This window comes from Argopecten irradians, chromosome 3 (assembly GCF_041381155.1).
Source record: "Argopecten irradians isolate NY chromosome 3, Ai_NY, whole genome shotgun sequence".
Lineage (NCBI taxonomy): Eukaryota > Metazoa > Mollusca > Bivalvia > Pectinida > Pectinidae > Argopecten > Argopecten irradians.
In genome coordinates, this window is record NC_091136.1 from 42,231,172 (window position 1) to 42,245,780 (window position 14,609).

At 34.9% G+C, this 14,609-nt stretch overlaps 1 protein-coding gene across 9 annotated transcripts in view; it reads left to right on the top strand.

Moving 5' to 3' along the window:
- The window catches only part of LOC138318649 (sodium channel protein para-like), a 126,280-nt gene that overhangs the window by 77,126 nt on the left and 34,545 nt on the right, over nucleotides 1-14,609 (top strand). For 6 of the 9 annotated variants that reach the window (XM_069261213.1, XM_069261217.1, XM_069261218.1 and 3 more), the window contains exons 1-3: nucleotides 2,989-3,132; nucleotides 10,621-10,967; nucleotides 13,580-13,697. In XM_069261213.1, the coding sequence (XP_069117314.1) occupies nucleotides 10,683-10,967; nucleotides 13,580-13,697 (403 nt within the window). In that variant the 5' untranslated portion in view covers nucleotides 2,989-3,132; nucleotides 10,621-10,682. Of the gene's footprint in view, nucleotides 1-1,093; nucleotides 1,274-2,988; nucleotides 3,133-10,620; nucleotides 10,968-13,579; nucleotides 13,698-14,609 lie in introns of those variants that run through there. The other 3 variants (XM_069261214.1, XM_069261215.1, XM_069261216.1) reach the window with 2 other exon arrangements.

The window sequence follows — 14,609 nt, forward strand, 5'->3', positions numbered from 1 at the left end:
TAATGAATTAATTGTTTAAAGCATTTCAGCAAGGCGTGAAGTCCTATAAACGCGATAAAATATACATGTTGACATGGTTGTGTGATCAGACTCCAGTACTTCACGCTAAACCCAGTAGATTTAAACATGTTACCTCACATTGCTTCGCTATTAAGCTACAGACCGACGACGGTACTGTTGCTCTGGAATAATTGGGCACTAGTTAATGATGCAAAAATTGATGATGCTTACGTAAACGTATTTTACCCTGCGGCCTTCCATATTGTCAACTAAGCAATGCAACATCAGGAGTCGGGAATACTTATTGATTTTGGATTGATCAAGAATCGTCTCATCTCTTGTTCGGGCTAGATATTCTCGCTTGCTTACCTTGTGCAATCCTATTATTAATTAACACTATCCCTGTACTTCCAGGCTAAGAATTGAAACACGAATGTTTCGTTTGTGAAGAAAACTACCTGAGTTGGTACCTTTGTTTGCTTTCTGTGTGTTGTACACAGCTATGGTCAATAAATACGTATCGAGGTTGAGACATGGAAGAAAGCCGGAGTTCACACAGTTAAGGCATTAAATTGTTCCATTTGAGGTTAGAACTGGCCATTTAAATAAGGATCACAATTGGTGGGATACTATACAGCTTACAGTGTAAGGGAATACCTAAAAGGGGAACTGGTGCACTTAATTTCACAGAGACCTAAGAATATGGGTTTTCTTCCACTTCATATATTTTCAGTTAATAATGTTAAATGCAAGCCCTCCACCTCTGGGTCGCGAGTTCGAATCCCATGTGGGGCAGTTGCAAGGTACTGACCACTGGTCGGTGGTTTTTCTCCGTTACTCCGGCTTTCCTCCACCAACACCCCTGGCACGTCCTTACATGACCCTGGCTGTTAATAGAACGTTCAACTAATAAAACCAAATCCAAATATTAGATGCATCACAGATTAACGCCTTCACATAAACTCAAAATACATATATTTACAACCTGAAATTATCTTTTCTATGACACCGCTGTATAGCTATCATGTAAACTAATACAATAGGACGAATTATATGTCGAGAGTATCCGGACGACGAACGACAGGCGAAGGCGTTCATTTATAAAGGTGAAGGAATGGTGTTAAAGCATAAGGGGTTACCGAGACGCGAGGGTTTTAAGAGTCTAAAGGAGTGACCCAAAGGCGAAGGATTAAGAGTAAAAAAGTGACAAAAGACAAGAGTGTTAGAGTAAAAGGAACGGCAGGGACATTCGACATGTTTCCATGTCCATAAGGTATGACGTTCGTGTCTAAAGGGAATGTCAAAAATAGTAAAAAGAGATGGGCGAAATTTAACACTACCGAATCTAAATAGATGGCATGTTAAATACATGGGGGCTGATTAGGAAACTTGTCTACCAGTCCATGTGCAGTTAATAAGAAGAAACAGGTGTCGAGGGTGTAACATAAGTATCAGGGGAGAACAGATGTAGCGGAAATGGGACGGTCACCATTATCTTTGTACATACCAATGACGAATTTTCTAGAAGTGCACAAGCTTGTTGTACTACTGAGGAAATGTGAGATGCCATATAAACGAGGCAATATTAACAACGTGTTTACATTCACTCATCACCCATGTTTGTTTTTACCAAAGACTTCATCCCAATACAAAAGATGCACGAGTGTCTCTTAATCACCGTGCTGCATGTCATCTCAAGGGTTTCGTCATGTAGGTAATATGTTTATCAAGGATGCTGTCATTTACATGGAAACATATCTACATTCACACAAACACCAACTCTACTATACATACAACACCTGGTCACAATTCTGTAATCGAGATTGGTAAGCTTTCTGCCTTACTGCGTTTTATGTTTTTGTGTTAGGTGATTCACACTTTAAATTGTGTGCGACAAAAATGTAAACATTGTATTTTGTCAGATGGAGTGTCAACCTATGCATTCTCAAGTTTTAAGATTAGATCATTATCACGTATATGAATAAAGAAAAGATTTATGTAAGAATGTCGTCAAGCTGTCTAAGCTTTAATTAACAATGGCGATTATGATTAAGTCATGCCTGTTACTTCATTGTTTCATTATATACATAATATTTTATACTTTACAATGTATACGGCTAATTTTCTGTGCACTTTACGTTCATTCTTAACAAACCCATGTGCAGTTGGACTTTGAGCGTAACTTAGCAATCATTTCTAATAAAGTAGTATATTTGATTAATATGTACATGGATTTGCATAAGTAATTTAACAGCAATCAGAGTTTCGTTTTATACGTAATTATATTAAACTCATACCAGGGTTTGATGCTGGTTGTAAGTCGGAGTTTTGGGATACAAATCGCAGACCAACAATCAGTGTCTGGTAGCATTCGCACGTATATCTCAATCTGTTGACCCAGATTAGTGGGACTAATGAAAGACTCCCATACACATTAAATGCCGACTCAGAAATTACAATTATAAACGAAATTGCTATTATTTAACCAAATCTATAATCTATAACACCTTTGAAACAATCAAAACTATATAGCTTTCTGTAGAATGAAATACGTTGCGAATTGTTTCAATGGTTTGTCAAAGCCAAATGTTTAAAAGCCAAGCGTTTCGGATGACTACGCGCCCTTTATTTTATCACTGGGCCCCGCTGAACTCCACCCAATGTAAAACATCCTTGTCAGCGAATCTTATCTTTACATAACGCTTAAACTATGCCAGTTCGTAATTTAAACAATTAATTACAATTCTCTGTGGTTAGATGGAGTCGTAAGAATTACTTCACACACCGTTCCGCATGACATTCCACTAACCTATACCATAGTATTACCATTGTTATCTTCCTAAGCCAACCTTACAAATCGTACCCATCTGTATCCTTTGTTTTATAATGTGATCTATTTATTACATGATAACGCTGAATATTATCAGGATCCACCTTGTGCTTTATAGTTATTGTAATTACGGCACACGTTGGCACGGTGCCCGACTTGACCGTTCGTCAGTGTGGATACATCTCTAACGAAGTAGGTGTCCCCGCGCCATCTGTTGGGCCTCCGTCAGCCCTGCACGCTATTCTGTGGTAGCGGTTCGGAGCCAACATGTCGTTTTAATGGATAACTATCTCCACAAACAGGTAACCAATTAACATCATTGATTAATTACTACCAATCACAAATTTTTGTCTGTTCAAATGTTCGTTCAGAAAAAATAGTTCGTAAAGTAATTACGGTTTAGGTGTTGGTTGGTTGTTCTTTTTAAGCGGACAGTAGTTTGTATAGGTAGCTTACACTGATGCAGGAACTAAAATGATCATGTCTTGTACTTTATACGAATTGCGTTGTTTTTGTAGATAAATCCATAGTTGTTGAGTGAGACATTATATTTCTAAACATTCCATGTTTTTTTCTTGTGTTTTGGTATTTAGAGGTCTTCAGAAATGCCCATTGGAACATCCCATTAATATGTGTTGTAACTATGTAAAGGATGGCGTATAGACCGTGAGACATAACTGATGACACTTAGACATGCTTGTCAGCAGACGTAATATCATGCATCATTTATATAAAAGTATGACCTACTTTAAATACTTTATATTATGCATAGGTTTTGCAACAATGGTCATTCAGTTTATTTAAAAATAAGTTTTGTTTAAATAATTTCTCATTTTCAATTTGTTTTTTTTACTTCTTTGGATGTTCCTCACAAAGTTCTTTAAAAATATTACTTAATACATTGAGTATTTTTGTGATTTTCTTCCATTAGATTTATGACCTATTTGACCTGTAGTAAATGGTGATAATAATTAATTACTAGTTAGACGATTGCTTGTTTATTCAAAACAGTTTTATTTCATTGATATAGATTTATGTTATTATTGTGCCAAGCCGATTAATTTTTGAGGTTATGGATTGAACAGGATATAGCCTAGATTTAAATGAAAGTTTTCGTCAAAGAACACTTGATCTTTCGAAACTTCTGAAACTGATTTTCTTGTACTGCTTCAAAATATCAGTATATTTACACTTACAAACCTAGATCTTTTGTCGATGTTTTTAAAAACCAAATCTGTTCTTATGTCGATATATGTTTATATAATTTTCCGTTATATTTTGACAATTTTTCTTTCCTTTGATGATTACATATATCACATCTCTCCGAAATCAGAAGCAGACGACACGTGTATAACTTCAGCCAACAATGTGACAACATTTGTCTTTTATCCTTAGCACTGGTAAATGACAATTATTGGCCAAAGTAAGTGTAATGTTCCTCTTGTCAACACCCGAGACAAAACAGTAGTCTATCGAAACCAAAGAACGATAGTCATCTACGGCGAATGTATCTAGTCGCATATTTGTATTAATGTGTGGAAAAAATGACGATAATTGTCAAATAATTCTCGGTGTGTGTAACAATGGCGTCGTAGTTACTCCCATCATGTTAATTAGGATGTAATGAGATGTCAATCCACAAAGAGCGTGGTTATAATCGTCGACAGTTAGAGCGTGGTGGTGAAAATGATGGTATGGTTCAAATCATGATCCTCTCGATGTTTGATCATGCGTAGATATTAGCGGGTGTTTTTCATTATAGCAATTTCGTAAGCACAAACTGGATTTATGTATAATTCTCAATATTGCAACCTAGGTGAATAGTAATTCATACAGGGAATTTAAAGGTGTTCATCAGTGTAATGTTGTATATATCACACTGCACCATTTCGAATAAAAAAGATCAAATTCCCAACAAGATCATTTGTATCCCATTGTTGGTAGGGGAAATAAAGGATTTTTTATTTAGATGCTTTAATATTCATAACACCGTAATGAATCAAAGCTTTATTGTATTGTGTCGCCTCCAGAACACGATATACTACTGTGCAGTGGACGCAATGATCCCTAAATTACAGCATGATCCTGTTTCATAGATATCAGAATTGGAATCAAATACCAGATTCTATAAATAGCATAGTGGGGTTTTCCAGTGCAAACCCTAATTGTGACCCCGCTTTCGGTTTATAAATACTGTTATTACAATTTAAAATAAAAAGATGACATGATAAATTTAATTCAATTTATTTCGATTTTTTTCAATGAAAAAATGCAACGTTTTCTATAATACAGCAAAACCCCTTGGTTAGCGTGGCATTCATTATATACAACAGTTTTTAAGGGTTTGTTTTAACTATTTGACTTGATTTTCCCTTCATTTCCCCCAGGTATTTTTAACATTTTGATGCTCTAAAACAATGTTTATTTTAGATTTAAATAAGTAACTTAAATTAATATTTAAAATTTAACAATCATCAGTAAATAAATTTTGCAGATTTCAATTAAATTAAATTGACCGACGGTTATTGTCTATATAGAAAAAAAGTTTGAAGATATGTTTCGAGATATATGTCGTTCTAATAGAGAGCTCTAACACCAATTAAATGTAAGGATATATTAGATCAATAACACCTTTAGTAATAACAAAAATAAGACCGAAATTCAAGGATTGGTGTTGACAGCCGTGGAATGTACTTTCAAATACAATGTCTGATGTAGCTATATCTCATTTCGTATGTTCGTCCATGGTGTGAAATAACTCATAAAGTTTGGTATTTGGAGGAACGGGAATCCGAAAAGGTCAACACAAAATTACAAAATCATGCCTGGGATGTTACTAAAGAGCAATCAACGGGAAATAAAATGATGCAATCCGTCGACTTTGTACCTACGGTGTGAAAGTGTATAATACGTCGCAACCTGTAGTTTATTTAACACACTCGAATAGACAGTATTCGGTAATAGATTTACTGGATTGAAATAAATAGATCGATTTTTCCGCCGGATTATCTGAGAACAATGTGTGTATATGTATAGGTATAGCTTCGTTACAATGTGTTAATTAGCACAGGAGGCCAGTCGCATGCATACAAGTGTAAGCTTGGTGTGTAGAGCATTATGGCACACATCCTGTAAATTAGGTACGTCCAGGCCAAAATCTGTTATGTATTATGCATGTATTTGATGAATGGTGTATATATATACTGTGCGTGTAATCGTCCACTGATCGCCACGACTGTATCTATCTAAAGCTACAATGAATTAACTCCGTGCGTTGCTCAGCCAACCGGTGAGTGCCACATCATTTACAAAAATCTTATAGAGGTTTTCTATTAGCAAGATAAAACAACTTTTGATAAAGATGTAGAGTATTTGTTGACATATGTAACTAGTTTGCAATAAGTTAAATGTTCTAATGAGTGTTAATATATTTTAGCCTTCTCCAACTCAGTCTTTTATCAGTAGTACGTTCATATATTGGTTACTAATTTCTTTACATATAGAGAAAAAATAGAAAGAAAAAGACAGGGAATACGCTTTTTGGACTTTGTGATTTTAAAATACCAGGGCAATTTATAAGGATTTGAGGCGACAGAAGCCGTAAAAATGCCAAGACACTGTGAGGAATAGAAAAATTCGTTATTATCAGGTATATGTAAAATTTCAAAAACTAAACAAATAATAACAAATGATTATATATATATTTATCACTTCATCCTTCTCATCATATAAATTTTACAATACATTCCAGGACGCCTCCAGACCGTTTGACATTCAACCAAAATGGGAGTTTCTACTATATTTTTTTGTAATTATTGACATGCACTGAGTTTATTCTTAAATTATAAATTGTTGTTGGTGTTTATCACCATCTTATATCTGCACACTATGGAATGTTTCCTAGTTTTGTATTGCAAATGTCGTTGGTTAAACACAAGACGCTTACCCTTCCAAAATGATTCGGTTTGCTCTTTCTAGCATTTCTCTGATATAACATTTAATACAATTTCCAAACAGTTTGATATCTAGTATGAAATTCTATCTTTGTTGAATTCTCATATTTTTTCCTCTCAATGTCTTGAATTCGTTTGTCTGACGAAAGGTTTAAATAAAATACAGAAATTCTGCTGTTACATAATTTGCAGGTTTGTGTTAGTGATATTGAGGAATTCAGAATGAAATTTACATATATAATGAGTGACATTTGACAGGCTGATGACAGGAAAGGCGATACATTCCTTCATGTAGAAATTACATAACGAGTTTTTAAAAGATCTATATTTTTAAACATGTGTTTCCTGTATATTTTAGTTTAAATTTAACATGATAATGGCTTTTCCAATAGGGAGATGACAAGAGTGTCATTTAAAGAAAACTTTTTATAATATCGTACGTAAGTTTTATCGTATTGGAAAGTTTATGCTATAAATAAGCTCGATAATGAATAAGCGTCCACAATGAACGTAAGTCAAAAACATGGCATTGGTGGAATTAGGTTTAGCGTCGTGGTTTCAGTTCGAAACAAAATCATTACTTAAAAATCTTCTTTAGCAATGTATACCTGGTATAGTCCGGACATAAATAGGAATGCCATTTCTCATTCGTCCATTGGTGGCCTCATGTACGGTATATCGTCCATTGGTGGCCTCATGTACGGTATATTGTCCATTGGTGGCCTCATGTACGGTATATCGTCCATTGGTGGCCTCATGTACGGTATATCGTCCATTGGTGGCCTCATGTACGGTATATCGTCCATGAGTGGGATCATGTACGGTATACAATCTAACCCTAGTGACACAATAGAGTTTCTTAACAATTGTTTTAGTCCAGATATTGTAAAAGATAACAGTTGTGCCAAACCATTTTATCGTTTATTAACTATTATCGGTATGACTAATATGATATACACCGAAAATATATCCAGTGCTAATATTAAGAATTAAATAAGTTTTGTTAATGATTTTTTTTTTTAATTTATAAAACGTTATTTGCTCTTAATGTTTGAGAAGATGGCAAAATTTGTGCATGCGAAAATTCATTTTTCAAACTTGCGTTGAGTTAAGGTCCATGTATTTAGGGCGTTTATATTCCAAATTCAACTTTAGAAGAGAGCGAGAGAGGGAAGGAGTGACTTTAAAATGAAATATGTCTAGTGAAATAGCAATATAGTATACAGGGAGCGCTTCAGAGAGTGAGATACACACACAAATGTTTCCGAGAACAGTGTACCAGGCAAACAAAGTTGATATTTTTGTCAAACTTCAAGGCCCTCACGTTTCTCTTGGACGCCGCATTGTTTGCGAGTTCAGTCGACCTTTGTCTGCTGTGTGTAGTACATTGTCTGCCTTTTTTGTCACGTGTGTTCGGGCATTAAAGACTACTTCTCTCTCTGTGGCATACAGCTCTTTAATCACTTACATTGCAAGACACTGCAATATAGATGGGATGTGGTCGATTCGTATCATCAATCTCATTAAGATCGGGCAGTTGCCAGGCGCTGGCCGCAGGTATATATTCCATCTTTCAACCAACACCAAAACCCTAATACCAGGATGTCTTTGAACTGATTATGTATGTCCATGTGATGTTTATTTGTAAGCAATATCAGCAGCTGTTATTTTACCTTTCCCCACCACTCACCATATAAAATATATACACGGGGTTTTAATGTTTTACATAATTGGAATGATTCTGTTAATACACCTTTCTTTCTATATATAAGGTTCGCCTGTGACAGTTTAAACATATGCATGTACAAAAATAGATGAATAATAGATGATTATGATGCCTTACAGATTACAGCTGGAAAAGATGGATATGCTTTTTACTATATTTAGAAGTAGAACAATTAGTAATGTCTTTCTTACAGTGTCAATCTTAAAGTATATACGTAAACTTTAACGTCTTACTTTTAATGAATATAGCACATGTTAACGATTCCCGTTATCATTGCTTTTAACTATACATAATTGGTACTAGAACTATTTCAACAAACTATTGTTTTTTATATTTTCGTTGATAGCTAAGTCAAATTGGTATTTTGTATCCATGATGTATGACAACCTAGATATACATATTATTTTAAATGTATATCACTAAAGATGCAATCGAAATAATTCCCTGGAAAAGACAAATGAAAAGACGAATTCAGGATTCAATTTACGCAGAAACTCTTCATTGAGCCCCGAAAAGACTCGATAGAGCGGAACCGGTGATTCTACCAGTATTTTGGCACTATTCGTGTCGCACTGTGCGTGTTATGCTCAGGATTTACATTTTCGATAATATTCAGTCGTTCACGAAAACATAAGTGAAATAGCTACTAGCTAGGAACACTTATTGATTATAGTAGCTGACTCATCCATTTCCTCAGCATCAAGCCTAGCCCAATTCAGGATTCAGCTAGACTTTCGTCATATAATAAAGTTTGCATTGATCTAAGTATGTACCAACACGCATCGTGTGAATACGCATCGGGAATGATATACTCAAAACAAACATCAAAGTAACCCTGATCACGGAGTCAATGCGACAGGGTCATCAAAACTCTTTACAGAAATCCTGAGTGCCATGCTCGATCATTGATATTGTTACTGCTCATGGACCCATTTAAATAGTGACCAGCGATTGGACAGGATATCAGTGACGCAAATTATTCCCTAATGATGCCTGAAGCTGAAATAACACTAGTTCATTACAAGCTTTTATTCGAATGGAAGCGACGCCTGTGAACACAATGAATGGTAAAGGCTGGTGCCAGAGGTTTTGACCCACTTGTCATTTAGGTTTCACTGAATTACGCAGTTTATATTTATAGTTCATATTCCAAATAAAGACCGATCGTGTCCATTATCGTACATTCATTAATCTTACATCAAGGTTTCAGCATTCTTGTTTTATTTCCGACAGAGATGTTTTGTTGTAACGAATTGTTATTGCTGTACCAACTACTTACTATATAAACTTACAAATACTAAATCAACCTGGCAAATCAATGCTGATCTTTTCTTAACAAATCATGTATTAACTTTTGACCTTAATTCATATTTCGATTGTTCGATTTGGTAGTCGCTTGGCTCCATCAACTCTTCTGGACCTTAACATTAAGTTCTAGAAGGACAAAACCGCTGTTTGATGCCAATACCTAATCGTACATATCTTGTCCCCGTATCTAATAATGTCTAACACTGCCTTCTTCAGATCTCACCGCTGCTTAAAAGGCTTGCTCAATTGAACTTGAACAATGCATCCTACCACACATAGACATGTGAAGGGGTAATGTTTGTGGAAACAATATCACATGTCGATGTCAGAATCATGTAACCAGCGTGTAAATATCAGCTTTAGATATAGACTGAAATAATTTATTTTATCAATTTAGTGTATTGTTAGTAAAGTCTCTATTTGGTTATTGACCCCATCCTCTACCACATCCACAATGATGGTCCTTTTCTCTAACTCGTTCACCAGACCCATATAAGAACTCACACCACGTTACCGGCTGGGTTAACCATCCTTTTCAAGTATGGTATCCTATATTTGTGGTCGTCTGCTCGCATGTTGTATTTCAATACCAGTCAACATGAAAATAACACAGTTTGCAAAAATGAAACAATAGAAAGGATATTACCATAGTCATCATGTTGGTTCCGTAATATCGAATTCTATCTTCTTACGTACGTTTGAGAGTCATCATTAAATGTCATAACATTCGCAATTTGTCCGATGTCGTTTTAGAATTGTCTGGCTGTTATTGATAATGTTGTTCTTGGTTTTGTATTTTTCAGGAGAATTATTATTAAATGTATAACCGATCCAGCACCGCAGAAAAAACGTGTATAACGTCAAGATGGAGGAAGAAGAAAATGAAGTCAGCATTTTTCAGCTTTTTACAAGGGAGTCTATGTTCGCCATTGAACAAAGGATTGCCGAGGAAAAAGCAAATAGGAAGGCTGAAAGGGAGGCGGCCGAGGAGGGGGAGGAGGAAGAACCCCAGCGGGAAGAGGATGAACTCAAACCTGATGAACAACTGGAAATCGGAAAGAAGCTTCCCACCTACATGCAAAATGACTTCCCTCGTGAATTAATGGGCAAGCCCATAGAGGACTTCGATGACTACTATGCCAACAAATTGGTGGGTGTATTGTAATGAAAGCATGCATGTTGAAACAAATCTTTATGTGCGATTTTGTTGTTGAAGGATGCGTAGTCCAACATATTGGTTAGTATAAGTTTATGTAACATCGTTGAAGGAGTCATTAGTTTAAATGATTCGGTGTACCGCTGCACTATAAATGGTGGTCATATAAGTAACCGATGGAAACTACATACATACATTTACAAAGTAGCAAATGTATATTTGCATAATATATATTGAGGAATGGAGCTTTCATTTATCAAATTTAAACATACACTATACTGATCTGAAAATTACATCGCCAAAGTCAAAATTAATCAACACAAATAAAAAAGTGCATTTTTGTAACAATAGTTATCATATGACCATATACTACAGAACATATGCTTTACTACGTCATCGATTACAATACAGTCATGAGATTATTTTACTGATGACTGATGATAAGTTTGTCCATGTACAGACCTTAATATGCGTCAATGACATTGTATACGTATAGCCAATATTAACTACCTATTATTGTCGCCACATGCTTTGAAGTACAAGTACGTTGTATCATGCACATATACTGTTCTCAGGTTTTTTTAACAGGTGAAAACAGGTTTTTAGTTTACCTAAATACCACGAAATGTTTACTTGATCATTAAAAGTATGAGCATATGAAATTAGTTCTTTGCCGATGATGGTACGACGGAATGTACTATTACTGAATTGCAAAGCTGTTTAGATTACAGCTCCGTTATATTAAGTACCATTCCCGTAAATCCTAACGTGTGTAATGGACACTTTTATTCACCTTCCAGTTAAAATCCCCTTTTCTCCCAATTAGATTTCATACGTTCACGGTATTAGCCAATCGAAAGCAACTTAACATATGACGATATCAGTTATGAATAAAGAATTTAGACCAAAGACGTTAACCAAAGTTACAAGTGAAGAAAACCAATGAATTCCTCAAGTGTTTCAAATGCTTATACATATAACAAGATATGATGACAAAGTGTTTCACCAATCAATGGGAATATATAAAAAACTTCATTGTTTAATCAAACAATCTTGTCATAATATAGTACCAATGCAACTGTAAACTCATATTGAGGTAGAAGAAATATATATAAATCGATATAAGCGATGATATCATTTCTTTCTTGTACACGTTTTATGTATGAAATAACTGTAATTATATCAATAGAATTGAAACTTATTTGTATCATGTAAAGCTAGTAATGGTCTTCTGTGTGTGTGATATCTTATTGACTTAATAAAATCCTCGACCTCGGATCTAGGTCAGTGCTCTACTAGTGACAAGACCAAGTAACCTCCTCGAGCTGACCCTCTACACTAGCTCTTGGCCAGTTAACCAGTGTGTCACTATGATCATGTATATCTCAGGCTTTTAGACATTGAAAGCGTGTATAATATTCATTGTCGTCATTTTCATGCATAATTCTTTCCCTGCAGGCAGAGAGTTTGGGGTTAGTTGTTTGTATAGATAATTAGGGTGGTCATGTTTTGCGTCATTCGGTGTCTCCAGTCAGCGTGTCGCCTTCTGGTGTAAGCATCACATGTAAAGAAAGTAGTGTTCTCTTTGAATTGAAGATTTATTCGACAACTTTATGACACAGAACTTTAGAGACCAGTACCTAATCTCCCTCACAGTAACTAGGTCGAGAACCAGGCGACATTCCAAACACCGCATCCTCTTTCTGATGTTTAAGACGATTCACAATCTGATACCCTGAGATTTAAAAACTCACTATACTCTCATGACGAATAATACATGATGTTGGCTAGGTATGACACAGGCTCAGTTACAGGTAATTTACGTCACTTAATCACACTTGAGGCAGAATAAGGAAAGTATTTGAAGAACGAGGTATCTAGACGTTCTCAGGTATACAGACTAATTATGGGGAAACCTGATAGCGTTGCATAACGACCCTGAAGGACACCTGGAGTTCAACTATATATTTCACGTGTATTCAGCTGTACAATGACACATCCCTACCTACAATTTAGACAAGTTATTTATTCATCTAACAACGGGTTTATATTATGCTGACGGAGAATTATCTGAAAACATTATTCGCCTTAAGGATATAATTTCATTTACCCGTAATCATGGAGTGATTTCTGTTGGAAATAAATACAAAATATGTTCAGATTTTATTATCACATCCTAGACAAAATCAGATTAATATCTTATTAATAAGTTCTTTTTGTACTCTTTCGAGAACTGGCTAATTTATTACTCAAAATGAAAGGTGAACTATCCATCAAAGTTTTACCGAAGCCTGCTTTGGTTGGTTTGACTTGTTATGAAATAGTAATAGAACCATTGTTCATTGACAAATAAATTCAAGCATTAATGATGTATGCAATTCTTTTTATATTTAATTTAATATATTGTTCTGTGTTGTACCGGCTAAACATAGATAAACTTTGACAAAAACAAACACAGAAAAATATTTTTGAAAACGTATATTGGATATAAAATAAGCATTGATTACCTATGTTTTGTGATTCAATATTTTGTAATTTGATTTGTTGATATCAGCGGTAGTGAATTGAATATATATTTTTAAAACATGTTTTTTTCCTGTTTTCAGAGTTTTGCCGTGGTGGCAAGGGATTGGACGATCTTCCGATTCAGCGCCACCAAAGCTCTTTACATTCTTACTCCGTTCAACCCTCTCCGGAGGATTTCCATTTGTATTTTAACTCACCCATATCCTTTTACGTCTGACCCATTAATTAAAACAATAACTATCGTAAACATTCATATTCCATGCTGCACTAAATCAAATAAATCATCAATTAGTGAGATCTAAGTTCTATTTTTTTAAATCCGGATATATCAATAACAATTACTTTTGTACTCTTAGTAATATGCCCACCACATGATGATAATTGTTGACAGTAGGTGTTATTTCTTCCACTTCTTAACAATATATAAGATTATTTAGATGGCATAAACACCCATTAAAGTGTATTTGCATTCGAGCGATCAAGAATTTAGTATACTGTATATATGCTTCAACGGACAACTAAAATGACGTTTCCTCTTTGTGAAGTGTTGAGATTCAAAACAAAAATGAAATATAGAAAGCATGTGTTATAATGCATGTCCGTAATAGAATAATTACTGAATGGTCTAGGAAATGGATGTAATATTAATGTATTTACAAATGTGCAATAGCACTATTATATCTATTAACTCCATTTTGACTAGAACCTTTTTCAATATAAAAAAACTGTTATATATATCATATATGTGTTTTAATTTTAATTTTTAGTTAGTTATATGATGTGTGGATTTATGATATATTAAATCCACATCAACTTGTGATCAACCTGGGTGCAATCAATATTTATGTTAATATTACACTTTTCGTTGTTTAGGGAAAATGCATTCAGTTGAATTTCTCATAACTCTAAAACCGCTTTAAACAAATATCTGCCAGAAACATTGTCTGAATGCCCTGTTGGTTATCACCTTTCAATAACGACTCATTCTCAATGTTTCACCTAGGTTCACACCAGCATATCAGCCATGTCTGCCAAGCGTTAAACGAACGTAGATTTACATTTCAGATAGACGCTTGTCTGTCCTCTTCTAAAACCATTTGAGACTATATA